A 26,651-nucleotide genomic window follows, 5' to 3' on the forward strand; every position below is an offset into this window, starting at 1 on the left:
GTACCTACCAGTTGATCTATGATTTGGCAATTACAGAAAAAAAATCTGAAGTTGTACATGTTTAAAAAATTGTTACGGCTTCTTTTTTAACAACCAATGTTTCAAACATATAATAATGTTTGTAAAAGGTACTCCATGCAGAAAAATCACCATTTCATATTTTAAGTTCTTTAGAATTCAAATTTACAAAATGAATTTGGGAAATCATACCCAGAAATTTAAATATAAAGAAAACTTTCAAAGTACTATTTCCAAGGCTAAAATTGGGCCATGGGACCCAGGAGAGAGGAAGTGAGAGTGAGTGAGAGAGAGAGAGAGAGAGAGAGTGATCTTTCAACATCTCAAGATAATGATATGTTTGAATGATTTGAAAGATAGTGTGGATATAGGGCAGATGGAGGGGGCTACAGTAAATTAGGAGGAGATTTTTCTGAAACAATTGCCCTTTAGTGCATGAATGAAGGGCTGCATGATTAAAGGTCTTGGCAGTTACACATTAAGTTACCTAAAGGCATATTTTCAAATAGTGAGACATACAAGTTGCCAGAGAGTGTTGATCCAAATTGAAATATGCACAGTAGCAAATTTACCGAAGCACCCAGCTGAGATCTATCAACGTCTGTTGACCCTGACAGATCCTGATCACCCACCCAGATTATATTTTGTGGGATCTCAGACCCAGCAAGGCTCCACTCGCTTAAACAAAGTGCTAATGTAAATTGTATTAATACTAAATAGCAAAAGCTTACTTTCACATTATTTATTTATAAACATAGCACTTTAGACAACTGTAAACTTCAGACAAAAAGATCATGGTATTAATTCATCATTGTTTTCGGATTCCACAAATGTTTCTTTTCTAACCAATTATATGATTTGTTGACTGTGTTGTATCCATTCCAATATCATAAACAAACTTTACAGCAATAAGCTGTTATAGGCAATTTAACTGATCATATTAGAGAGATTAAATTGGTTGGATAGAGTCCATGGTAGGACACATTGTATGCGGTCCATGTAAGGATTGGGAATAGTTGATCAAGCAGTCTTTTCTCATTCTGTCCTTCCATACATTCTTATAAATGGACCTACTCGTCATTATGGACCTCCTATATTATCACAATTTACTGGCAAGTGATTGAAAAAAGAATTATGCAAAAAGCAATTTTGCATGGATTTGTTTTAGTACAGCACTGTTGGAAGGACACTAAGGAGTAAATGCAATCAATTTACCAGTTCTCACTGTAGTATGGTAAAAAAAATCATTATCAAGCAGTTAAAAAAGGAACCCAATATTTTTATTTTTAAAAACCCAATGCATGCTTTTTGTTGAGGAGGAAGGAAAGCAGAACTGAAAGTTGACAAAAAAATCATGCTTTTTGATTAAATTATCTATTTTTAACAGTTCTATGTTTTATTTTGTGTTGGGAACATGTTACAAAACTGCAGTGTGAAGCTTTTATCATTAATAATTTATAAATGCAGCTGAGTAACCGTGATATTGTTATAGCATTATACAAATTTATAACAGGCTAAATATTTTTAAAATGAATGCAAAGAGATGATTGTTCACTCCTGTTGTCATTGTGTTTTTTGTTTAAAAAAACCTTTTACTCTATAAGTAAGGGGAAAAACTGAGACAGTCTCGAAGTGGAACTAACTTTTCACCAGCAAATCTGATGAGATTAGAGCTATTGTGTAATGGGACAACTGTACTTGCATTCATTGGGCGTTGGAATGTATTTGAGGAATAAAACCTCTACAGGGTCAAAGTGTGTAGGTGGTAAAATAACCAAGTGGGCACAAAATGGAGTGAATAAAGTGACTGCTTTGACACATTGGAGTTTGTGAGATTGCATATTGAGGCAAACACTTCTGTGTCTCTTTTCATCCATATACAGGAATGGGCCTGGGGGAGGCTTGTGCATACACAAAGGCTCCCGCTGGGCTGGTGCCTGTCATTGGCTGACAGCACAGAGCTGCTGGGGAGATGTAAAGATGTGAGTAGGAGGACGTTAGTAACATTTAGAAGAGTAAGTAACTGAAAGAAGATTTTTTAAAAAGCATGCATCAACACTACTTTTAATTCAACTTGCAGTAACATAGAGCCTTAAGCAACACTGCAAAATAAGAATGCATCTTTCTACTATTTACCTAATAATCTTCAATCAATTCCCTCCCACAAATACCCAAAACCTGTCACATTTAATTTCAGGGATATTCTAATAAATAAAAGGGAGGTGTCCACTGCAGCAATTACAGTTCAGTGGTAATTGGAATACAAATTTTAGCAACAGAATTTGCTTGAACAAACCAATAAATATAGTCTTGCATGTATGCAGTCCCATATCACATTTCCAGAAACAGTCCAAAGAATTTCACAATCAATTAATTACTTTTAATTCCATTGACTGTTAAACAGCCATATTGTGCACAACAGCATCCAAAATACAGCATTGAGTTGAATGACCAATAAATCTGATTTTGTGGGGTGTTGGTTGAGGAGGAGATGTTGTCCAGGACACTTCCCTGCTTTTCCTTGAATAGTGCCATGGGATCTTTAACATCCACCTGAACCAGCAGAGGGGGCCTCAATTTAACCTTTCATCCAGAGGACAGCACCTCAGATAATCCAGCAATCCTTTGGACCATCAACACAGATTTTAGGGTTTAAATTCTAGGTTAGTTCTTAAACCCACAACCTTCAGGCTCAGAAGCAAGAGTGCTACCAACGCATCCAACATGACATCGATACAGTCATATAGTAACTTTAAATGGTAAGTGATACTATATTTTAAACTGGCTATTTAATTTATTAGTAGTTTACTTGTTTGGATTTGTCAGTCGTGCTTTTTTTATATGGCAACACAGCCAGTAAATACCATTCCCAATACACAGCATGTTGCAAAACCTTTATTTGCAATCAATCCCTATGAATTAATACATTCCCATAAAAATTGTATTTTTTTTACATCCGAGCTGACTACTTCCAGTATTAAATTATAACAGCCTTTCTATAATCATAATACCACGTTGTTTTTATTTTCTGCAGCTTGGTAACCTCACTCTTTACATAAGGAAGAAACAGCCTCTTATATCAGCTGACCTCAAATGCATCGGCAGTTGTGTAACTAGTTAATGAATAAAATTAATTCCACAAATGATTAGACAATACTTAATAGAAAGTGTGATACAGTTTACGTCTGTATTGTTACACAACTCATTAGCATTCTGTCAATTAACAGTTATTCAATAACATGCAAGTTTTGTTTCTTTGTCTTCACACTCTGCTGTAAGAGAAGCTCATATCGAGTCATCCGCAAACTTTTGCTCACAGCTCTCACTGTCATCAGATGAATCCAAAGTTCTAATCCTGCCGTGGGCGTTAAGACTTCGTCTTAAATCACACACATTCTCCAGAGATCCGCGAAATGTATTGAACATGAATCACCGTAACGATTCCACTGGGTGGCGCTGGCGGGTCAGTTGTAAGCCGATAAAACCTGCTCGTCCTCTGGTTCCAACTAATTAAGCAAAGCTGAGTCCGTTTTGTACTTAGCGGCCCGAAATCAGTCGTCACGTAGATTGAAAAGACGCAAGAAAACAATTTGAGAAGACACAGATAAGCGAGATGAGAAACAGACGTTAGCTCCAGCCGTCTGGACCTGAGTTTAATAATTTTTTTGTAACACCTTCTGAAAAGTTACACGAAAGCCTAGTATATATGCACCAGTTGAGATTCTAAAGCTTTTTGTTCTAGTCCCAGCTCCCAATCAAATAAAACAAAAATATATTCCAATAGCATCACCAGTACGGAAATGTGTTCTGGACCTGTATTCCAACAGTCAGACCAGAATGGCAATAACCAGAGAGGGCACTGTAATATTGTACAGTTCTTGTATCAAGAGGGTTGGTGTTCAGATGCTTCAATGACACAGACTTTACTGAAATATTTATAAGGCGCAACTACAAGAATTGCTGCATTCATCGCTGACAGGCCGGCGATGAATGCAGTAATCCTCGTGAGTTAATAGTCAGTTTGAATAACCTTTGCAAGATAAAAACAATGGTTGAATGTCCTTACTTGCTGAGTACCTGCGAACAGAGAGCGTTGAATGATCTTTTTACTGCGTTTAACTATGATCCATTAGTTTATGATGAGTAAATAAAATCACAAGTCAAGCTGATATATTAAAACTTTAAAAGGTGAGAGGGAACACAGAGACATTGAAACGTGGGATTTTACAGACATGAATCCCTTTTTAACAAAGTCCTCATATTTCCCACGTCCTACTTTAACAAATGACCAAAATCTTCATGCAAACTTTCAAACCATTTGCAATACTAAGTCTGAGCCCTTGGTTGCCCAAAAAGATCTTTTATAAACAGCGCAGAAACTTCCGAGCTTGTGCTGAGGGTTTCGTGTGATGTGTTCACACAGTCTGGAGAGGCCAGAAAGGTCCATTCTTGTTGGAGGTGACGCTGAAGTTCCTTGCGGATCTCCAACAAAACTACATGTCAGAATTAAAGGAGATTTCCTGCATTCTGTCATGTGTGTTACTGGTACAATGTTGAATTTTGTTGGTTAATGATTGACTTCAGGGGGAGGGCTGGATACATATAGTTTGAGACTGAGAACTGCTCTAGATTGACTGAAGGTTATGCAGGGGGAATGTATTATATTCCAATGGTAGTATTTGCACTGATTCCCATTGATTGACACCTGACGTCAGGCACTGGCACCGCCCCCTCGGCAATGTCTACGAGCTGCAGCTCCCAAACTCCAGCCACTATTCCACCGGGAAAGACCGATCTAAAGTGAAGCTCCATTCGCAGGGGTTATAACAAAAAGGAAAAAAAAATGGCCTGGACCGTACAGTTATCCGCCTGTGCTCTAGTTCTCGGGATTGCTACAGCATTTTATAATTCAAAGGTCCATCCGCCCAACCAAGGTAAGTTTGCGATGAAAGCGTGTTGTGAGTCCCCCGGAGTGAACGAGCTCTGAGCACAACTTGGGATCAGCTAACTTGTATCAAAAGGCACGGGTTTCCACCCTAACTAGACTAAAAGTACGATCGGCAATAGGATACACTGATTGAAGGTTGGAGAGAATCAGCGGTACAGTAACAGGGAGATGTTAAAGTCTGGATGGGAAAGTCTTTCCGATCTGCTCTGTGGACGTGAGCTGCTCACCGCCGAGACCTGATCCTCACTGTTTCGTACCTCGCCTTGTTTCTAAGTATCTGTGACAGACTAACATGTTTAGAAATGCACTTTCCTGCCACAAGCTAGTGTATCTGGTCAATTCTACTGACTTGCATTTTAAGCGTTAAAAAATGTTCCCAACCCCTTTTAGTTCAAACGTTAAGCTGCTCCCATCTCCGCGAACAGCTATGAATCATGACCGATTGCCCTAAAATACCCAGTTCCCACAATGTGTGTGACAGCCTACAATTACAGCGCAGACCCGTGCCCAGTTTAATCGTCTTTAGTTACCGCAGTTAACAAATTGAACACTCGACGGGTGAAGCTGTGATAACAAATAATGAAGATTTTAAATAAAGAATGGGACTCGCGGTGGAATGAGAAAAATTGTGTCAGTTTTAGCAGATATTGTAATTTAGCATTGTAACTGGGTCACGCACAGATTGTAATCTGAATGGGAATCGATTGGTGATTTTAATTTACTTTTTAAATATGCACTTTTAAAACCAATGTCCTCGGATGATTGCAGCAAAACCGGGTTAACTTTAGTGAAGTAGTTTAGTTGTGAGAACTGGTACAAAAGGCTTAAGTTGGCAACGAGGTGTGTGCCGACGGTTCTTAACATTCAAACCACGTATTTTCTCCTTTCTGAGCCTGCGATTGAGTCTTCATTGTCCTCCCGCAGTGTAATCCACGTTAGATTCATCCAAATGGATTTGGCGTGCAATTCGCAATACGCCTTTAGTGCAGAGGAGAAAAAAAATGCCTGACGTCCAGCTATTTATCTCGCCTCTAAATCGGAATGAGATGCCACTCACCAGAAGTTTGTGGATACTTTCCAACAAATCCTTAAATAAGATTTATTAGTTTGTTTCGGGCTCTCTAACACAACCTGATAACCATCGCGGATAACATTCAAAGCCAGTTAGCACTTGTGAAAACACTGCTGATTTTGACCGCATTCCCAGCGAGTCCCCCCTCCGCAAAAGTCTACATAATTCGGGTTTTTGAAAGCGAGCTGATCTTTCGCAGGGAACGTTTGCAGGGGATAATGCTCCTCTTTAAATGTCCTTCCCCTCCCCCCCCCCCCCATCCCCTTCCCAGCCGGCAGTAAAGGAGGCGAGTGCTGTGCGCTTATCTATACCTGAATGAGTGTCCAAACGAATGCACAGTCAGCACTGAAACCGCTCCATCGCCTGTCTGTACAGCTCCCGCATTGCCTCTAAAACAAACCCAATAAAGCTGCTTTCGTGTCTGCCTTATTATTTTGCTTTCATTCATAAAAAACACCATTCCAAACGCGCCGACTTTATAGATTATTTCCCCTCAATGTTGCTGGACACTAATACAATCGAAGTCTCGGGTCTATAGCGAGTGCAGTAATTGCTCTGAATGCCAATTGAATTCCATTTCAAATATAATATAAGTATATCTCCAGCAATATCAGCAGATTCATGGCCCGCTCCAATAATCAGGCGTGATATTAAATAGCGACGGTAAAACTGAGTTCGAATATTACAATGTAGCGCATTGGGTTGACCGCTTAATTTCCTTTGAAAGGTTTTACAAGGTCTATTGGCTATTAAGCAATTTTGGCTAAAGCAAGTTGGAACTATGCAGATACATTTTACGTCTGGGGGAAAGTTCGAAAGCCATTATATACTGCTGCACTTTTTCTCCTAATATGCTGCTTTTATTCCAACAGTTATTCTTTTGGATTCCCGGTCTGTTCATGGCGAGCTGGACTGGGAGGCCTTCCCTTCCGAAGCCGGAGTAAGTATTAAAATTTGAAATCTCACGTTATTCGATTCCGAGCTAATGGGAGAATTTTCAGCAGATTGCGGCGGGAAGGTCAGGTTTCCGAAATGCTCCCATGAACTGAATTGCTCTTTGTGAGGGGAAACTATATACTCCCATCGGAATAAGTCCCTGCAAGCAGAATTGGAAACCGAAAGGGCAAGGGTAAAGAGGAGATAGTTAAGTAGAAAACGGATAAGATCATTTTTAGTGATCACATGGCTCAGAAACGCACTTTGACTGTCAAGAGCAACAAATACAGCGAACTATTGTGCAAAAACTTGGGGCGGCCGGTGTCAGGGTACAAGGTGCAATGCTTCGATTATTGAAACTGTGTCAGAACTCCCAGGAAAAGTCCTTTCATAAACAGAACATACTGAGTTGTTATTTCCACGGTTTAGTGGAGGATTTAGGAAGGATTACAATTAGCAAAAGATGTCTAGCCAACCAGGCGTTAGGTGCGGGGACCGATTGGGTGTGAAAGGGATTCCATACCCAAACAGGGATAGAGCGATCCCTCAGGATGCGGCCGGGCTAAGGAGTAAGATCTGAGAGAGGTCAGAAAAGTGGCTGCTTTTGAGGATTAACGGGAAAGCTGATCTGCTGTTGGAGATGGAATGGGAGCCTGGTGCAGCGGGCGGGATGAGCACGAGTCTCCATTTCCAGATAAGTGAAAAATGTCAAAACACAAGGAAATGCGCGGCTGAGATTTCCTGCCAGTGACAAGCCATCTTCCCAGGGTCGCTAACCAGCAATTGTAACTTTAAACAAGACACGCTCCATGCAATCAACCGCCTGGTCCTGGCGCCTAAAAAAAACCCAACGTATTTTCTTTTGAATTTTCCCATAACTTTAAAAAAAAATCACTGACGATGATTGTCTCAAAACAACTGTTTGCATCTTGGTAATTGCCCGGTTCTTTCGAAGTAGAAATGTATGAAGACTCGTCAGTCAAGGTGCTTTTGTTGTAACTAAACTAAAAAAAACTTGCACTGGATACCTTGTATTTATCATAGAGATTGCATTACTGAGTAATTCAGTTCGAATTCATTTACCTTCACAAAATAATACACATTGAGGGAAAGTTTGATAGGGATTGGATGGCTGGTGTGAACTGAACTTGGAATATATATCTCCTTTGCACTGTGAGCATTTGCACTCGGGCCATTTCCTTGGGTACAGAGTGATTGACAGCTTGCTGGTAGACTGGAGAGTGCGTACACCCAGCACCGATTGCCTGCAATTGTCCTCCGTTCATTGACTATTGGGGAAGGTACAGCAGCTTCATCTCAGTGGCAGCCAGGCTTCCCCTCAAACCCAGTACCCAGGGAAGGTCACTGATTGCAGAGACAGGCTTTCTCATCCCATCTACAAGCATCCCGCGGGGGACTAGAGTGTAGTCTGCAAATGACGGTAGTCTTGAGTGAACTGATACCAAGAGTGAGGGTGATGGGTTTGATTGATGAGCCATTCAATTAAACCTGTCCGGGGCGATATCTGGCGGCGAGGAAGACACTTGTATTTACAAAACTGAGTTTAATGTTGAAACGCTTCCCATTTAATTGGAAGGTTAGTTGCTTTCATAACATGCACTTGAGTTCTATTTATAAACCGTTGTGAAAAATTAAACAGCCCCTTGCTTCTCCGCCGCACAAAGTGCACTTCAAGCATTTATTTAGGTTCCTCTTGGTCAATGTTTTATTACAGTATGGGAAATATTCTGGACCTGCTTTTATTTTGAAATAAAAGCTGTAATAACATGCTCACATCATTTGCAACAATGAACACACAAGGCAGTGTATACACTGAAAGGCAGAATTTACAGTAAACAAAACTGGATGGAGTTACGATTGCACATTTTGAAGATAGTGCTTAAAATTAATTTACGTGGGACGGCGAGGCACTACAGTGACTTGAATTCCACACGGAGCGGTTGATGATAGTGATGGACGAGAGACAAAGACACAATCCTGACGTGTAGCTTCATTTAAAGCCAGCTTCTAAATAGAGTTTATCTTTTTGTCACTAACAAGGTTTAACACATTGCGCTGATAAATTAAATCCTGGAACCCAATCTCCCGGGAGTTCAGGATGACGCGATGGCCAGTGAATCTTTATTAATTCCCAAGCAAGTCAAGGTAATGACCGAGATATTATGGGCTTGACTGGCGAGCTCGTTTGACAGCAGGTGCAGCTCCTGGTGCCATGGTCTCCACTTTCTCTAATTAAACGTAACCAGCCACATTGACAAATGTGGAATGAAAGGTTTTATACTTAGCCCACAGTTAAATACGGCCGAACTCCCTCCTTCACTCGATACTACACAACTAACTCATATTTTCCCATTTGAAATAAATGTGTGTAGAGTGATTTTGAATGTAAACGTCTGTATCATGTCGAGTAATTAGGCAATATTTTTCAATTACATTGCAGGATTTTTTTATTCCCCGTGAAAATAATTCAACTATACACATTTATAACTAGTTTAAGATCCAAATTTTACAGAGAGGGAGCAAGTCATTGTTCAGTACATCATCCAAAAGGTTCCATCCTACATAAACGACAACTCGTCCATAAATCATCTGTTTGTATCCTGTCCCCCTCACCCCTGTTTTTGCCATTGGCTCATAGTTCCCCAAAATCCTTGTTCTCTTTTACAAATCCATTCCACTCGACCTCTGCAGCCCTCTTCAGCACTATGTCCCAGCTTACATTCTCCACTGTTCCAACTCAATTGTAAACAATTTTACAACACCAAGTTACAGTCCAACAAATTTATTTTAAATTCCACAAGCTTTCGGAGGCTTCCTCCTTCGCCAGGTGAACGGTGTGGAAATGAAATTTTCGAATCCTTCGTATTTGAAAATCACAGAACAATGCCTGGTTCCAACTCAGGCCTCTTACACATTGCCCCCTTTCTGCTTCACCAAACACCTGGCCCTCAGGAACTCTCTCCCTAATCCCCCTGCATCATTACTTCTCTCCCCATCTTCTAGAGCCTTCTGAAATCCTCTCTCTGGCCATCAGTCATCTCCCTTAATTCTTTATTGCTGCTTGGCATCTGTCCTCCACAAAGCATCTTGGGATGTTTACTTCATTAAAGGCACTATACAAATGCATGTAGTTGTTAAAATGCCCACTTTAACCAACCAACTCCTTTTTATCATCCATCTTTACTGTATATAGACAAAACGGAATTAGACAAGCCTTGGGGGATGCAGATAAATGCATTACTTAATGCAGAAATTCTTTCAAAAATGTACATTTTATATTGATCAATGAAGTTAAACTGCATTCCACAATAATATGTGCACATGGAAGTGAAAGATGTGTGTGTTTTATTTTAACAGTGGGAGGAAGTGAGTATCATGGATGAGAAGAATACTCCGATCCGTACCTACCAGGTTTGCAATGTGATGGAGGCAAATCAGAATAACTGGCTACGGACTGATTGGATCCCTCGTGAGGGAGCCCAGAGAGTTTACATGGAGATTAAATTTACCCTTAGGGACTGCAACAGTCTGCCAGGTGTCATGGGAACATGCAAAGAGACCTTTAACCTGTTTTACTTTGAGTCAAATAATGATAATGAGTGGTATATCTCAGAAAACCGGTACATAAAGATTGACACCATTGCAGCTGATGAGAGTTTTACGCAAGTGGACATTGGTGACCGGGTGATGAAACTGAATACTGAGGTGCGGGATGTAGGGCCTCTGACTAAGAAAGGCTTCTACTTGGCATTCCAAGATGTAGGTGCCTGCATTGCCTTGGTATCTGTCCGAGTTTTTTACAAGAAGTGCCCACTGACAGTACACAATTTGGCACAGTTCCCTGACACCATCACAGGCGCCGACACCTCGTCCCTTGTGGAAGTGCGTGGTTCCTGTGTGAACAACTCTGAGGAGAAAGATGTGCCAAAAATGTATTGTGGTGCGGATGGAGAATGGCTGGTGCCCATTGGCAACTGCCTGTGCAACACTGGCTATGAAGAACGGAATGGAGAGTGCCAAGGTAGGATACAATTCTGTGTATTTGGACAGTTTCCATTTAGGCTTTATACATAAGTAATTTAATTAGAGTGATTGGACAATATGGTGTAAACAAGAATAATTAGCTGGTCCAGTGGGACATTATAGGACACAACAATGTGATTAACAATACTGTCAGTTCCAGGTGGTGTTTCTTTAACACCGTAATGTAACAGAACAGGCGAAAGTACAGACAGCAAATGACTTGTTTACAAATAATTTTGAGGACTTCATTCTGCCCATCAAAAATTAGAGATTTAAAAAATCATATTTAATTATTTCATAAAGAAATCTAAGTCAAACGTGCCTCAATTGTCTTATAAATAATTTAATATAGTACACCCCTACATAATTAATATTTAGAACTTGTATTGAATACCTATTTCAATGCCAATGATAATGCCATGGGGCCTACATTCTATCCCTTGATGTAACCCTGTGTTATTTGTAAACAAGCCTTCATTGGTCTCGATGATGTTATACTGACTTCTGCCCCCACATCACAACATTCTAAAGAGCACATCTTATAATGACGTTTTAGTACCTCTATATTTTTGTAACGCTGACAATTTAAGCTGAAGCAATTGCCAAAATAAGACTAGAATGGAAGAGCTTTACAAGTGATTTATTTTCAAATTGCCACAATGTCTCATTGTTAGACTGCAGTCAAGGTGGAATGCCCCAATACTGTTTAAATTTTCCAAAATCAACTGCTGTTAAATTGGTAAGGAACTATTGTTGCAACTTGCTGATGAGTTTTCATTGTAGTTAATGCATCTAAAGGTAAGTATAAAACCAAAGTGACTTCCTATTGGAAGCAGTAAAGTAAACATGATATTGATTCAGTTTTAATAGAGGCTGTAAATTGGGCAATTTTTACACTCAATTCAGCAGAAAGTAATCTGGTTTCTGCTAAATAAAAAACATACAGGATGTGACCTGAAAATTGATAAGAACTGGCATGAAACACAATTTTTACTGGGAATAATCTAATTTTAGGAATCCTTGGAGATTACTTTTAGATTGTGAACTGCTAATGGTGCTTGGGTAGAGCATAACTCATTGTATATGGTAAAATTACACTTTAAAAAGAAGCTGGAAAATTATGAAATCGCAAAGTGAAGTGTCTGTTGAATTAGTTTAACAGTGTTAACTACAAGTATTGTATTTTCTTATGTACTTCTTGCCTTTAAACATTCCTTCGTTCCCCTTTCCCAAAGGCAGTATTATGCTAATCCCTCTGCATTTTCAGTGTGATTAAAGAAAAGCAAGCTATCTTTTGTATATTTCTAGCCTTTATGTGATGTGTTTGGTTTGGTCATACCAAGGGTACTCAGGAGTTCAAGATGTGAAACAAAATGGCTCCTCATTGGGTTGTTGTCCTGATTAATGGCAGAATAACACAGTTATTCTCTTTTTTTAGCTTTGTGTCCAAGTTTGGTGCAGCTAATTACATTGCATTGTGCAAAAAAGAGCTTTTTGATAGGATAGACTGATGAACAGCAGAGATGGTAGGACAGCCCTCTTGCAAATCCTTAGAATAAAGCCTCGGTGAGTGACCAAGTCCAGGTTACTCGTAATTCTTGGTGCAGCTCTAGCACAACCAAAATTAGTCATTTGATCCATTTTTTTTTGTAACCACATTATCATTTAAAAAGGATGGATCAGAATAGTGTGATTCTTTTGGCGAACTAATGATAAATTGTTCCCCATTTTCAGAACATTCATTCCAGTTCTTACTAAATAAATAGCAATAAAATAAGTTAAATTAAGAAGTGTCACTGAGGGCATTATTCAATATTTTATGATTTTATTCAAATTGTAATCACTTTTATAGCATTGCAGCTGCATTTGTTTGGTCAAGATAAGTCATCTAGGTTAAGTGCAGTGAAATAAACGATGCACATTCCTGAAAGGCTAAGGGTCACTTTCTTATCTTCTATCTTGAATCTGAAGTTCATTTTTTTTATAAAGTAAATAGATTATCGCCTTTTGCAAATGTAAAAATCCACCTTTGCTGTGACAGAACTGACAAGGTGTCACAGTAGGGAACCAGGATTCCACCCCCCCCCCCCCCATATGATTCAAGTAACACTGGCTGCGTTTGAGTCTTTGTGAATAGGAACGGCCCCTATTGTTTTTGCATGGGAGAACACTGACGGGACAATTATGGAGCAGGGGTCAAGGGTCACTTACTTCCTCATCCATCTTCCTCCTGTCATTGGGGGTCAGCGTTAGATTGATTAAGATCTCATGGTGTGACAAAGGCCTGGCAATCAGCAGTGGTGGGTGCTTATTGTCAGTGCAGTCACCAACGCTGGTCATCTGCTGGGGCCTGGGACCACATGGGACAGAATTACATTTCCTCTTCCAGTTGCCACCTTCAGCAGAATGTGTTAATACTTAAAAGAATTGAAAGATTGGAAGGGACGTATCTGAGGTTTCAAAGTGACAGACGGGTATTGTCTGTGCCACCTGCAAGTTCATATGAAAGGGGCAATGATGTCTGACAGACTGCCTTGCAAGACAGCAAATAGAAGAGAGCCCATGATATCACTGATCACGTGTTACTGAAAACTAATCACATTTTTTCTAAACAAAAGCTAAGAAAATAACTCAAAATTGCATTGCAAAATCTCACAGATTTAGCATTTGCTACAACACAAATGTTCCCTGGAAGTTAACCTGGTGATATTTTGATGCAGTTTACAGAGCAGAATTCTACTTGATTTATTGCAAAATGTCGAGCCAGTTCAGAAACTCCCCATTGATCTCTCTTTAATTATTGCCCCTCAGGTTGAAGACAATCTCTTAATTATGATGCTGCGTTGTGTGTGTTTTATTAATCCAAAGAAAAAATGATAAAAGTTGTAGTGATGGCGTCATAATTGTCTTTTGTCAAGAGAGAGCTGGGCTGTGTAACCTTGAGGAAAACAAACCTGTTTTTTAGGGGCATGTTTACTACTTGTTTTGACATGTTAGGAAGCAACTTCAAATCATCTAAAATGAAATTGAGCAAGCCACAAATGTGTGCCTGCATCATTTCTGCACAGCAATAGAATGGTACCACTGTACCATAACATATAATTACAGTCAAATTACAAAATGTGTAATCGATTGTGAACAGGTTTTGTAAATAACACTTATATAAAAAGACAGTAAATGCAGTCTTCAATTTAATATTCCAGCTGTCTTAAAGGGGCACTGTCTCTATCAAAAATGTTCAGCAAATCTTTTTTGTATTTACAAAGTCATGTTTGCAGCTGATGTAAATCCTTTTGAAATGATCACGTATAACTTATGTTCAGTATTATGATGAAAGTAAGTTGCAGCTCTCGAGGTCTGCCTGGAACCTGCAGCCTTTCTGGTCCATGGCCTAGCTACTCACTGGATACAAATACTTTTTCATGAAAATGGTGTTTCTTTAAAGGCACCTGCACTTGTTCTTGCATTATCACTACAGCTCCACTATAGTAGCTATACTTGCACTATTCTGGCTTTTAAAAACCTGCTTTTGAAACATTGAGATAATATTTTATAAACAGTTCAACGTCTCTACCTACCACTCAGATTTAAGCGTTAACCACACAGAATATAAGCATTTTTAAGTTGTGAATCAAAGATATTTATTTGTGCTTATAAAATACATGATCTGAAGCGAGCAGAGTTTAATTATATTATCACTGTAACTTTGGAGTAAGAAAAATATATAGAAATGTTGGTCATTGAAACTGCCCGTAATTACCGAATGAAGGCTGTTCAGGATTCAGGATGTTTGTCAGATTTCATAACCAAGCTTGTGCTGTGACTGACTGCAATTTTAAAATGCTGGAAGCTGGAAAAGATCCTTCTGAACTTAGTACGTGGGATTCAAATGTAGAACACTTGTGTTTTACTGTCAGTCAATGCTGAAAGATCAACATGATCTTTCTCAATGTCATCATCATAATGAACCCTCCCTCCTCCCCCATTCATCTATTCTGATGAATGAACATTGTCAACCGGCCAGCCAGCTCTCCTTTGCATATATTAGCATCAACATTTGCAAATTTTTTACACCGCATTATGCAAAATAATACATCCCATTTCCTTTCTCACAAAGGAGATGAGCTTCCTTTGCAAATTGTGGCCAAGATGCTCACACCGAAGATGAATACAACTTAGAGACCATCTGTATTTAGACACATTGGGGTTGATTTTAACTCGGGGCGGGATCAGCACATGGGGGGCCTGAAACAGGCGACACACCTGGAATTGTGAAAGATCGTGAGGTCCGGCCGTTAAAATCAGCTGGGCCTCATTTATACATTTGATTGGAGAGCAGGTTGGACGATTGAGTCAGCAGCAGGTTGTGCACCCATCTATACTGCGCAATTTCCGTTGGGAATCCCGGCCCACTATTTAAAGGATCATTGCATTCACTCAATGTGAGCCCTGTTACTGACTTGCACAATTCATTTTCTGCTTCTTCGATATGGTTGCAAAAGTGGAGTAAGTTTGCCTTCAGGTTTTCTGATGCCTCCTGCAGGTGCTACTCGCAGCAGTGAGGGCTAGGTGGGAAGTGCTGTTTCCACAAAGCGGCAAAAGAATGTCCAACAGCGACACCAGGATTGCCTGGTTGGAGATGGCAGAGGAAGTTTGCACCAGGGGCAACACCCCAAGGATCTGGATACAGTGCCTCAAGAGATTCAATGACATCGCTAGTTCAGGATTGGTCAGTACACCTCCTCCCTTGTCTCCTCCCTCCTCCACCATTCAGACCAATCACCACGTCTCCTAACATACACTCACCTGCTGCTTGCTGTCTTCATTGCTCTTCTCACCAGCTCTCAATTGCAGAAACTGCATCTCCTCTCAGCACTGCTTCCTCAATTCACACTCGACACAACCCCATTCTCCTAGCATCTTGCTTCTTTCCCCTCTCAGCTTCTCTAGTACATGCACAAGTCACACACACATCTCCTCTTGTCTTATCAGTAACCACACGTAACTCGCTTCTCTCATCGGCAGGAGAAGAGTACCATGTCTGATAGTATGGAGGACTCTGCCTCCAGTATGTGCGGAGTTCTCTCACATTTCCACTCTGCACCCTACGCTTGGGGGAGGTGTGCCATTGCTACGAATCCCACAGCCCTCTCACTGTGACCACTGTCATCTACTGGAAAGGAAATGTACTGGCTCGCTTTTGAAAATAGTTAATTGGTGACTTGTTTGATGCACTTGTGGACGGCCGACTGCGAGATCCTTGAGATGTCCCCAGTAGCAGCCTGGAAGGATCTTGAGGCATAAGAATTAAGGGCAGTGGTAACCCTGACAACCACTGGCATTGCATGACCCTCTGGTCCACCAGGCAGCAGGTCTTGCTGTAGGAGGCTGCAGAGGGCAGACACCACCTGCTTGGACAAGCGCAGTCTCCTCTAGCACCGCTCCTCAGACAGGTCGAAAAAGGTGACCCTTGGCCTATAGACCCTATTGGGTGAGTAAGTCCTTCTACAAGCTGGTGCCTTCACCTGCTGCCTTTGGAGAGGTCCAAGTGCAGCTGCTCTTGCACGTTGAGAGCTGCTGTTGCTCCTGCTCTTCTTCCTCCTCCTCTTCCTACACCCAGTTCAGTGCACCTAGAGCAGTGCCCATCTTTGTTTTTTCCAGCTTCTTGAGGGTGAGTTGTCAGAAGCCCCTTCAATTCTAAACTAACGTGCCCAAAATGAACAATTAGTCAACTGCTCATGCAGTCCAAAGCCAACAAGCGCAGATACATTCAGATGAAACTGATTTGAGCGCCTGCAGCTTGTGGCCACTTTAAATCCTGTGGCCAATCTTGACAGGTTTCCTCTAACAGGCTGGCTGATGGATGGAACTTCTGTTTTTTGCATTAAAATGGCATCAGCATCCTAATTACATTATAGGTGCCTGATTTACATGGTATTCATGAGGCACCTACTTGCTTGCAACGGGAGCCTCGGCTAATTTAAAAGTCCGGGAAGATAAAATGTCGCTGAGTGGGAATGGAGTAGCCTCGAATCGGTAAGTTGATTCGGAGGATGCAAACTCCTTCCTTGCACTGTTCCTGCCGGGCGAGGGCAGTTAAAATTGGCCCCATTGTTTCTGCAATGCTGAACACTTTCATTTGCACTGCAGCCAAAATTTACCTGCTCTTTTCTGCGTAGGCCATTTGTGTAAATTTGATTTCCTGTCCAGACTATCATTCTGCACACTTGTTGCTAGAGGTATTACTTGTTTGGCTGTCTATGTGTGACAGATATACAGAGTTTCATGTGAACTGCTCATGTGTTGGGTCTTAATTATTAACATTACAATTTTCATCTATGAACAGTCTCCATGAAGAGTTTAGGTTAACTTCATGCATTTTGAACATTAGATATGTTAATCAATATAAACTATGGTAAAGACAAGGACTAAAATGAGGCAAGCAAAACCCTAATAACCCTATAAATAAGTCTTAATTTTATTTTGCTGCTGTATATTTGGAAGACAAAGGCCAGTGTTAATGCTTACTTTAATGATGCAAATAATCCAATTTGTGTTATTGGTTCCAAGTTAAATGCAATAACTAACAACCATGCTCCTTGAGGATTATAAAACATTCTTGTTAATGGTTACTTTAATTTATGGGCAATGGAAGATTAAATATGTCAACCATATACAGTACATGAAAAAAATATAATGAACCTAGCTGCAAACTGTTTCTCACTCGTAGTTTAGTATCTATTAATATCCAGAATAAAGTTTGAAAGTGAATAAATGTGAGGTTTCAGCAACAAAAACAAGTGCCACTAATGTTGTTTTTGCCTGGGTTTTTCCAGACCATTTTTCATGGTTTGTTTCCGTGAATAGCAGGAGCATCACAGAGACTGTCCAGTATAGAGTGCCAAGTGTTGTTTTGACAGTCTGATCCCCTGCCGTTTGCCATTTGACTATGTTCTGACATGGCTCCAGATCGTCTCTTTGTTTCTTTCAGCTAAAGGGGTCGGGGCCAACAGAAAACTCATTCCCCCCCTCCACCGATGATAATTCTGGAAATGGGCAAATATATTTCAGATTTAATTGAGCCGGAACTCAAACTTAAAAATCCATCTAGATTTGACAGATAATGTTTAGGCACAAATTTATTTTTGTCGTGACTGTAAAATCTTTTTTTTTATATCTTACAAATCTGATTTTTTAATTAGGATTTGATTCCAGAATTGAGTGGTCATTATGTTATGAAATTAACATAGATCCATTTTGCTCCTTTGTGGGTTAATGATGGCATTGTTCCTGCTAATTTTGATTAACAGATTGCTGCAATTAAGGTTCTTGTTGTGCCTAACTTAATTGATTTCCATCGCAACCTCAGACTTTCTTAAATATACAAAACCTAATTATAATTAATATTGCATTGAATAGCTCCTTATCATAAGTGATGTATTTTTAACAGGCTCCCATTTAAAATAGCTATTTCTGTACTTTTAAGTCTCAAGGGGCTGTTCTGCTCGACATTGAAAGATGTTATAAAATAAAACAAAAGTCTTACCCTTTTTTGCTTTCGTGAGTATTAATCCAAAAAATGATGATTTGTAAACTAATTGTCTAAAAGATTCTAGCCAGTGAACTTGACAGTAGAATGTGTTTGTTTGAAAATAAGTGTACTCTCGTTGAAAAAGACATCCTAGCTTTGAAAAATGTCTCATTTTGAAGCGTGCCAGAATGGGAAAGTGATTAAAGCAGTCGCTAAGCAAATTAGCATGTCAAAAGCTTTGAATCAATACCAGTACTTTTTGTGCTAGATGCAGCGGGAAAAGCCTGAGAAGCACCAGGAAGCTCTTGACAGCTGTGCCAATGTGCAAAAGAGGCTGTCGATGGTGATGCAGACATGGAAAGCTTGATCTAGCAGCGAGGCTAATCCCAAAAAACGACTAGAGCAGATTAGTTGAAAACTACTTCAAAGAACCTAATTGCCTCAACAGCGCAAGGTGGAGACATTGAGAACAGTGTAGAAAACAATTGGTGATCAGTATATAGCCAACACCAGATATACGTTCTATTAAATATTTACTCCACCCATCTTTTGTCGTGTAGAAAGAATTAAACAAGACCAATCCTCAACAAAGATCTAGATGTATTAGTGAACTTGATGTATTGATGTTTTGAGGTATTATAATTCTGGAAATGGGCCAATATTCAATTCTTATATTTCAGATTGAGCCTGAACCTGAATTTATAAATCTGCCTAGGTCTAACAGACAACATTTAGGCACAGATTTATTTTTGTAAATGACTGAAAAATCATTTTTGAGATATCTTACAAATTTGATTTGCTGATACTTTCTTTTGCTGATGGCCATGCATTTGTACCACAATGCTGCACCAAACTGTTCTTTTCAGTTGAGTCAAGTATACCTCATTTAGTTGGCTGCAGCTAACTTTCATTTTATTATGGCATACATAATATCGCAAAACTGCCTCTCCTGCAAGCTTTTTGTGAGCTAAATGCTTCACTTATTGGTACAGACTCAGTTAGCCTCCTCAGCAAAGTAACTTGGACAATGGGCACATAGGCCCTTTGCTCGCTGTCCTACATTGGCTCCGGGTCCATCAAAGCCTCAATTTTAAAATACCCATCCTCGTGTTCAAATCCCTCCATGGCCTTGCCCCTACCTATCTCTGTAATCTTCTCCAGCCCTACAACCCTCTGAGAGCTCAATTCTGGTTGCTTGTGCTTCCCCCACTTCCTTCACCATTGCCAGCCATGCCTTCAGCCATCTCGGCCCCAAGCTCTGGAATTCCCTCCCTAGTCCCCCTATCTCTCTTCTCTTTTACGACACTTCTTAAAACCTACCCCTCTGACCAAGCTTTTGGTCACCTGGCCTAATATCTCCTTTGGCTCGGTGTCAATTTTTGTCTGATTACGCTCCTGTGACGCGCTTTGGCACGTTTTACTATGTTACAGTTGCTATATCGATGCAAGTTGTTGCTGTCGTTGTTGTTGTATACTGCTTGAACTGAACAATGTGTCCACAGAGTTTACTGGAGTAGTGACTGTGTCATTGAGCCAGTGATACCTGTGAAGTTGAAGGAAAAAGTTCATTTAAATTTGTGTTTTTTGAAAATGTATCTTCTGTGTTGAAAAGAGCACTGGGATAAATTGTAAGGATTCAACATGGTACTGGTCACTGAGTTCACTGTAACAAAATCTTTGAACACTTTCCATATAGATCCAGATTGCATCTTTCAGCCCATTCGTAAAGATAACTTATTTTATTGTGAACATTACTATGGCTTCTGCCAGGTTTGATAATCTAGATTTGGCCCATGTAAATTTTGTGCTGCAAAATTTATCAAAACAGAAGAAATCTGGAATGAGAAATGGCCAGTTCAGCCCATAAAACTCTTTAAAAAAAAAATCAAATTCCATCTTGAAATATATTTGCAGTATTATCACTAGGATTTCAGTAAAGTATAATAGTGGATGTGCAAAATGTTCATACTATGTTCACTTGCACTGTGGAAAAACACCTGGCAATATAATTATGGATTTTGTCCTTCCGAACCTGGGCTGTGTTTTGAGCATGAAGTTAACAGTTGTATAACACAAAGCTGAAGTATTGGTGGTTACAGGCCTGTCACTGGATGTGGTAATGGTAGGAGTTATTTGTGGTGATAAATAAAGGGGTGCATTTATATTGCACGAGACCTGTGAGAATGCTGCTGGTTTCCCCAAGCACAGGTCCTGCACAGCCATTGCAAGCCAAATGTAAAACTCCTGTTGCATTATATGTGATTTGCAACCAGCTGTGCAGGACCCAAGATTCGGGTGTCCCAGTGGCATCAGCGCAAACTAAAATTGCCTGAAGAGCAGCACACAGGAAACGTTTTGGCATAATATTGATCCTTAGTGGCTTGAGTATGATTTTAAAAAATCGCCTACAGTTTATTGGTTCTAATAATTCTGGTGACAATATTTGTAACTGTGCAGTTGCTAAAATCTGCAACATTACAAAGTTTTTCATTTTCAATTGCTGCTTCTGGATGCCCATATAGACTTTATTCACTTGTACCAGTTCTTCGTTGTCTTGAGCTTGCTGCATTTAAATGCACCAATTCACAGCAGACAATTTCAAAGTGCATCAGCTGGATGCAAATATATTCCCTACTGACTGTGCAAATGGAGCAATGGACTCTGGGGAGTCTGGTGCATATAAACAATTGAAAGATTGTAAATCCAGTCCATCCAGAGTTAAAACTAGCCCTCCGTATTCTCTATTCTGCAAAGCACCAGTGCGCCACAATTTAAGTTTCCCATTTTCCTTCAAACAACTGGAATAAACAGTGGCAAGCAGACAAATATCAGCATGTAAAGTACACAGTGCTAGAAACACAATTCCTGCGTGCTCTTATCAGACTGCCTGTCAAAACTGGCTTATGATAAGAATAATACACAGTAGTTAGCAAATGCTGCAACTTAACTAGATCTTGTCAATTATACTTTAATGTTGAATCTTGGAGAGGTCAATATTTCTGCCGTTTTGTATGGGGAAAGCAATGTTACTTTATAGCATGCTGTGACATACTATAGATTCAAAACAAACACCTGATTTAATCAGTAATGGTTACTAGAAGCACTTTCTAATAAGCATGTTTATCTTTAGAGAATTACTTGTTGGTAGAGAAGCTAATTTCAGATGAGTTTGATATGAAGGCAGTTGTAAAGTACGTTAAGAATTGAATTACTGATATTATAATCCAATCTAAAAGCTAGGATAATATTGTAATCATTTTTACTAATAAGCATGTGTATTTGTTGTAACTTAGCTTTTGTGTTTTTAAAAACAGATCTTTTTTTCATTGCTTTCTCTAGCGTATAATTTAAATCTGCTGAAATTTAAATGTTTAAAACAACCTCTACGATATGTTATTATTGTGAAGTATTTTGGGTTGATATTGGAGGAAAAACAACAACAACAACTTGCATTTATATAGCATCTTTAACGTAGTAAAACCTCCCAAGGCGCTTCACAGGAGTGATTATTAAACAAAATTTGACACCGAGCCACATAGAGATATTAGGACAGGTGACCAAAGGCTTGGCCAAAGAGGTAGGTTTTAAGGGGCATCTTAAAGGAGGAAAGTTAAGTAGAGAGGCGGAGAGGTTTAGGGAGGGAATTCCAGAGCTTGGGGCTTAGGCAGCTCTGGTAAAGATAAAGGTAAAGGTGCATTGGTAAAGGTTTTGTGTTCCTCATTTATTTGGGTGGAAGCAGGGAAATTTGGGCTGATACTGCTTCATCGAAGGACACTGCTCATTTTCTGATATAACAAAGTGACTGAGCCACATAGAAAAGAATGTTAGAATTCTTAAGGAGCATTGTCTTCATAAAAAGTGTTTTGCAAACCATTTTTCTGTTTCCAGAGGGAGGAGATGGAAGAGTTGTATGTCATTTGAAACAATGGTGTCATTGGGAAGTGTTCAGATGATGTGTTTTGATACAGTTTACACCATTAGGTCTTGTGTTTGTAAAAATAAGTTTGCCAACTACTTTTTCATAAGGACTGTGCCCTTTTAAATCAAGTGAAAAGGCTTCAAAGTAGAAACAAATACTATGCAAATAAGTGATGTGTTTTGTACCTCACGAAGTTCTAAGAAAATAGTTGTGAGTGGGAGATAGTTGGTTGCTATCTCAAGCCCCCATTTTGTAAGTGGTGTAGCTTTACTGCATACTCTTTAGTGTTGCTTATGTGTAGTTGCTCAGAGATTTGTAAAGGCCAGAGGTTGCCATTTGGTAAATTGTCTTTTGTTAGGCCTGCGATCTGCCCTCTGAAATGCAAACAAGATTTATGCCATTCACAGTTCCATTTATAAACAACAGTATGATAGCGCAGAGTATATTCTTGTTTGCTATTCAATGTATTGTGGAAGGGGATCTTGTAATATGAGTCTTATAGAGTAATTACAGCTCCATTTCTTTTTTTTTCTGCAGTAACTAATACATTGTCCTTCAATATCAATGAACTACAAACAAGAATAAAAAAGAATATATTTTCCTTTAAGATAGGAAAATTACAGTATCTGATCAAGCTTTGAGGAATTCTGTGCATATTATACAATAGAAAGAAGCGTTTATCATTGTTTCTTCTTTTATGTGTGACCCTATTTACCTGTGATTCTGCACTTTGCACCACATTTTTGAGATTTTTTTTGTAAGGAAGTTATTGTTCAGTGAGAGAGGATTAATGGACCCTTTGTTGACATTATCCCCACACAATATCAGATTAGCTTCTTTTATTGGTGTCATAATTCTATACCACAGTATCATGTTTTGAACCAAAGAAACAAAAAGAAATTACCAGGAAAATCAGAATTAATTTCAGTTTTGTAAGTATCCCCAGATTTCTTAAGTCAATGACGTAATGTGTTCTGCAACTGATAAACTGCTTTAGTTTTGGGAAGTTTTAGGTCTTCCAAATATACTGCACTCTAGGACGCCTTCAAAGTCACCTTTGGAACCATAGATAGCAACTGCACTCAAAAGATGTAATCAGTAATTGGTTCTTAATGGTGTCATGTGGTCAAATCAGTGTGAAAGGTTAGTGGGTGACAATCCACAGATATCTTTATACAACTATTTCCTTGTCGAAGTCGGAGCCCTTGCACAGAAATCAATAAACTGGTTGTAAATGGGTTTATATGAAAAGTGAAACATTCCAGATACTGTGCCAGTGAGGATTGGGACACAGGCTAAATATAACCTCCCATTAGGCTTTACACTATAAGTGCTATTTGTAATGGAAATCAATACATAGTTTACAGCCTCTGATAGCCTCAAAAAGGAGTAGTTACCAAGACAACTCTTTTTAAAAAAAATTGTATTGGTAGAATAAATTTTAATTGCTGTGGTATGCAGTGATGTGAATAACTTCAGTTTGGTATTTAAGTATCACATCCTTCTGCTAAACAACATCAGACTTTATCTCTGGCTTTAATTTAACTGATTCCTCATCCAGACTTACACGAACAGTATTATTGCCAGCTGTTGATAAACAAATCCAAAAGGTTATGGAAAAAGTATTTGAGTTGGAGATAAATTGAAGTAAATTCCTAACTTTGCATTGGTCATGTAAGCCACATCAAAATTAAAATCTCATGCTTAACTTAACTTGTCTCCAATTGTAATCATGCATCCATGGCAACAAACCAAATTAATATATAGTTTACAGCGTACTTGCATTTTCTAAATGAAGGTACACGTTGAAATGTGGGAGGGAGTCAGTGCTTTGGCAGTCATCCAAATGGAGTGGTTCAAATATATCATAGATTACACAAATGCAGCTTGATTGGTTTGTGGATGTCATTTGAACCCTGAAAATGGATTATAGCCGTCAACTATTCCCCAGATATTTATTGGTTTTGATATAATACACAGTAATACTGAATAGTATAAAGTTAATCATTCTGTCATTCCAGCATGCTGAGCATCGTTGCATGGTTGAGGTAGCATGAAGTTTGATTGGAAGATATGCAGCATCTTGTGATGGGTGTTGCTGTACTGCAATGCTTTTCCCCTTAGGATTAGATATTTAACATTAGCATTGTTTATGGTAGAATGGTTAGTGGTGGGTTTTAGACAACCTCAAATGGAAGTGTGCTGTTTACAGCCAATTTTCTTAGATCAGCTTATTAGCACACGAGTGATGGAAGCAGAAAATTGAGTGTAACTGGAATTCAAATGATGCAGACAATTAAAGTTAGTGTCACAATAGGGGGACAAAGTCTTGAAAATCTTGGGAGAGCCTGAAAAGGCTTCTCAACCTAATAGCAGTGTTTTAATACACTGCCCTTTTGAATGCAGCACAGACTGAAAGAAGTGAAAGCCACCTCATTTTACCAGCTGCAAGGGTCCACATTGAAATTATTTGAAGTAGTAGTCTCATCCCAGTTCTCAGTGTGCATTGGCAACAGCAAAAAAAAAGTCCACAAATTAACAGTCTTAAGGAGGACGTAAAGATGGCTAATACTGTAATTGGAAAAATCTACATTGGTGCAGAAAGTAGTGCTTTTACGAGATTGGAGTTGAGGTACATGATTAGGACACTTGACTCTGGATCTAGTTGCTAAAAATTCAATGCAAAACAAATAGACTCAGCAGGCTCCTGCAACAGGATGAAGCTACTGGAGCTTTTGTTGTGATTAAAGTATATCAGGTTTCCCTTTCAGACTTCATTGAAAAAATACTACCTGAAATAAGACATCAGGATGATTTGCCCAGAGATTAAATTATTTGTTTTTTTTCATATTGGATAGTGATTTAATCTTTTGGCATTTGCCAATGTAAGTCGACTGCTGTTTTATCGAAGACTGGGCAAATGTACAGAATACTGATTTAATAGTGTGATTTTCTGCAGCAGGTGGCTTGTATGCAAATACGTATTAATACACTTCTGGAGAAAGCAGAGAAAGAAAGAATGTGCATTTATATAGCACCTTTCACAACATCAGGATAGAATCATAGAATTGTTACACATAGAAGGAGGCCATTCTGCCCATCGAGTCTGTGCCGGCTTTTTGTAAGAGCAATCCAATTAGTCCCATTCCCCCGCTCTTTCCCCGTAGCACTGCAAATTTTTTCCCAATTCCTTCTTGAAAGCCACGATTGAATCTGCATCCACCGGCCTTTCAGGCAATGCATTCCAGATCATAACTATTTGCTGCGTAAAAAAGTTTTTCCTCACGTCGCCTTTGGTTCTTTTGCCAGTCACCTTAAATCTGTGTCCTCTGGTTCTCGATCCTTCTGCCAATGGGAACAGTTTCTCTTTATTTACTTTATCTAAACCCTTCATGATTTTGAACATTTCTATCAAATCTCCTCTCAACCTTCTCGCTTTAAGGAGAACAACCCCAGCTTCTCCAGTCTATCCACGTAACTGAAATCCCTCAACCCTGGAACCATTCTAGTAAATCTTTTCTGCACCCTCTCAAAGGCCTTTACATCCTTCCTAAAGTGCGGTGCCCAGAATTGGACACAATACTTCAGTTGTGGCCGAACCAGTGTTTTATAAAAGTTCAACATAACTTCCTTGCTTTTGTACTCTATGCCTTTACTTATAAAGCCCAGGATCCCATATGCTTTTTTAACTGCTTTCTCAACCTGTCCTGTCACCCTCAAAGATTTGTGCATATATACCCCCAGATCTCTCTGTTCCTGCATCCCCTTTAGAATTGTGCCATTTAGTTTATATTGCCTCTCCTCATTCTTCCTGCCAAAATGTATCACTTCACTCTTCTCTGCATTAAATTTCATCTGTCATACGTCCTCCCATTCCTTTCTATGTCTTCTTGAAGTCTATTACTATCCTCCTCACTGTTTACCACACTTCCAAGTTTTGTATCCTCTGCAAATTTTGCCCTGTACACCCAAGTCCAAGTCCAAAAAAAGAAGTGGTCCTAGTATCGACCCCGGGGAAAACCAATGAATACCTTCCTCCAGTCCGAAAAACAACTGTTCACCACTACTCTATGTTTCCTGTCACTTAGCCAATTTCATATCCATGCTGCCACTGCCCCTTTTATTCCATGGGCTTCAATTTTGCTGACAAGCCTATTATGTGGCACTTTATCAAACGCCTTTT

The 26,651-nt window shown here is 39.4% G+C and overlaps 1 protein-coding gene across 1 annotated transcript in view; it reads left to right on the top strand.

Annotated features, from left to right (window-relative positions):
* The first annotated feature begins 4,753 nt into the window (after positions 1-4,753).
* LOC137331556 (ephrin type-A receptor 4-like) overlaps positions 4,754-26,651 on the top strand; it is a 93,932-nt gene continuing 72,034 nt past the window's right edge. The window contains exons 1-3 of the mRNA XM_067995422.1: positions 4,754-4,952; positions 6,911-6,978; positions 10,353-11,016. Coding sequence (XP_067851523.1) covers positions 4,862-4,952; positions 6,911-6,978; positions 10,353-11,016 — 823 coding nt within the window. The 5' untranslated portion in view covers positions 4,754-4,861. The remainder of the gene's footprint in view (positions 4,953-6,910; positions 6,979-10,352; positions 11,017-26,651) is intronic.

The sequence above is a fragment of the Heptranchias perlo genome, chromosome 13, assembly GCF_035084215.1.
Source record: "Heptranchias perlo isolate sHepPer1 chromosome 13, sHepPer1.hap1, whole genome shotgun sequence".
In the NCBI taxonomy this organism is placed as follows: domain Eukaryota; kingdom Metazoa; phylum Chordata; class Chondrichthyes; order Hexanchiformes; family Hexanchidae; genus Heptranchias; species Heptranchias perlo.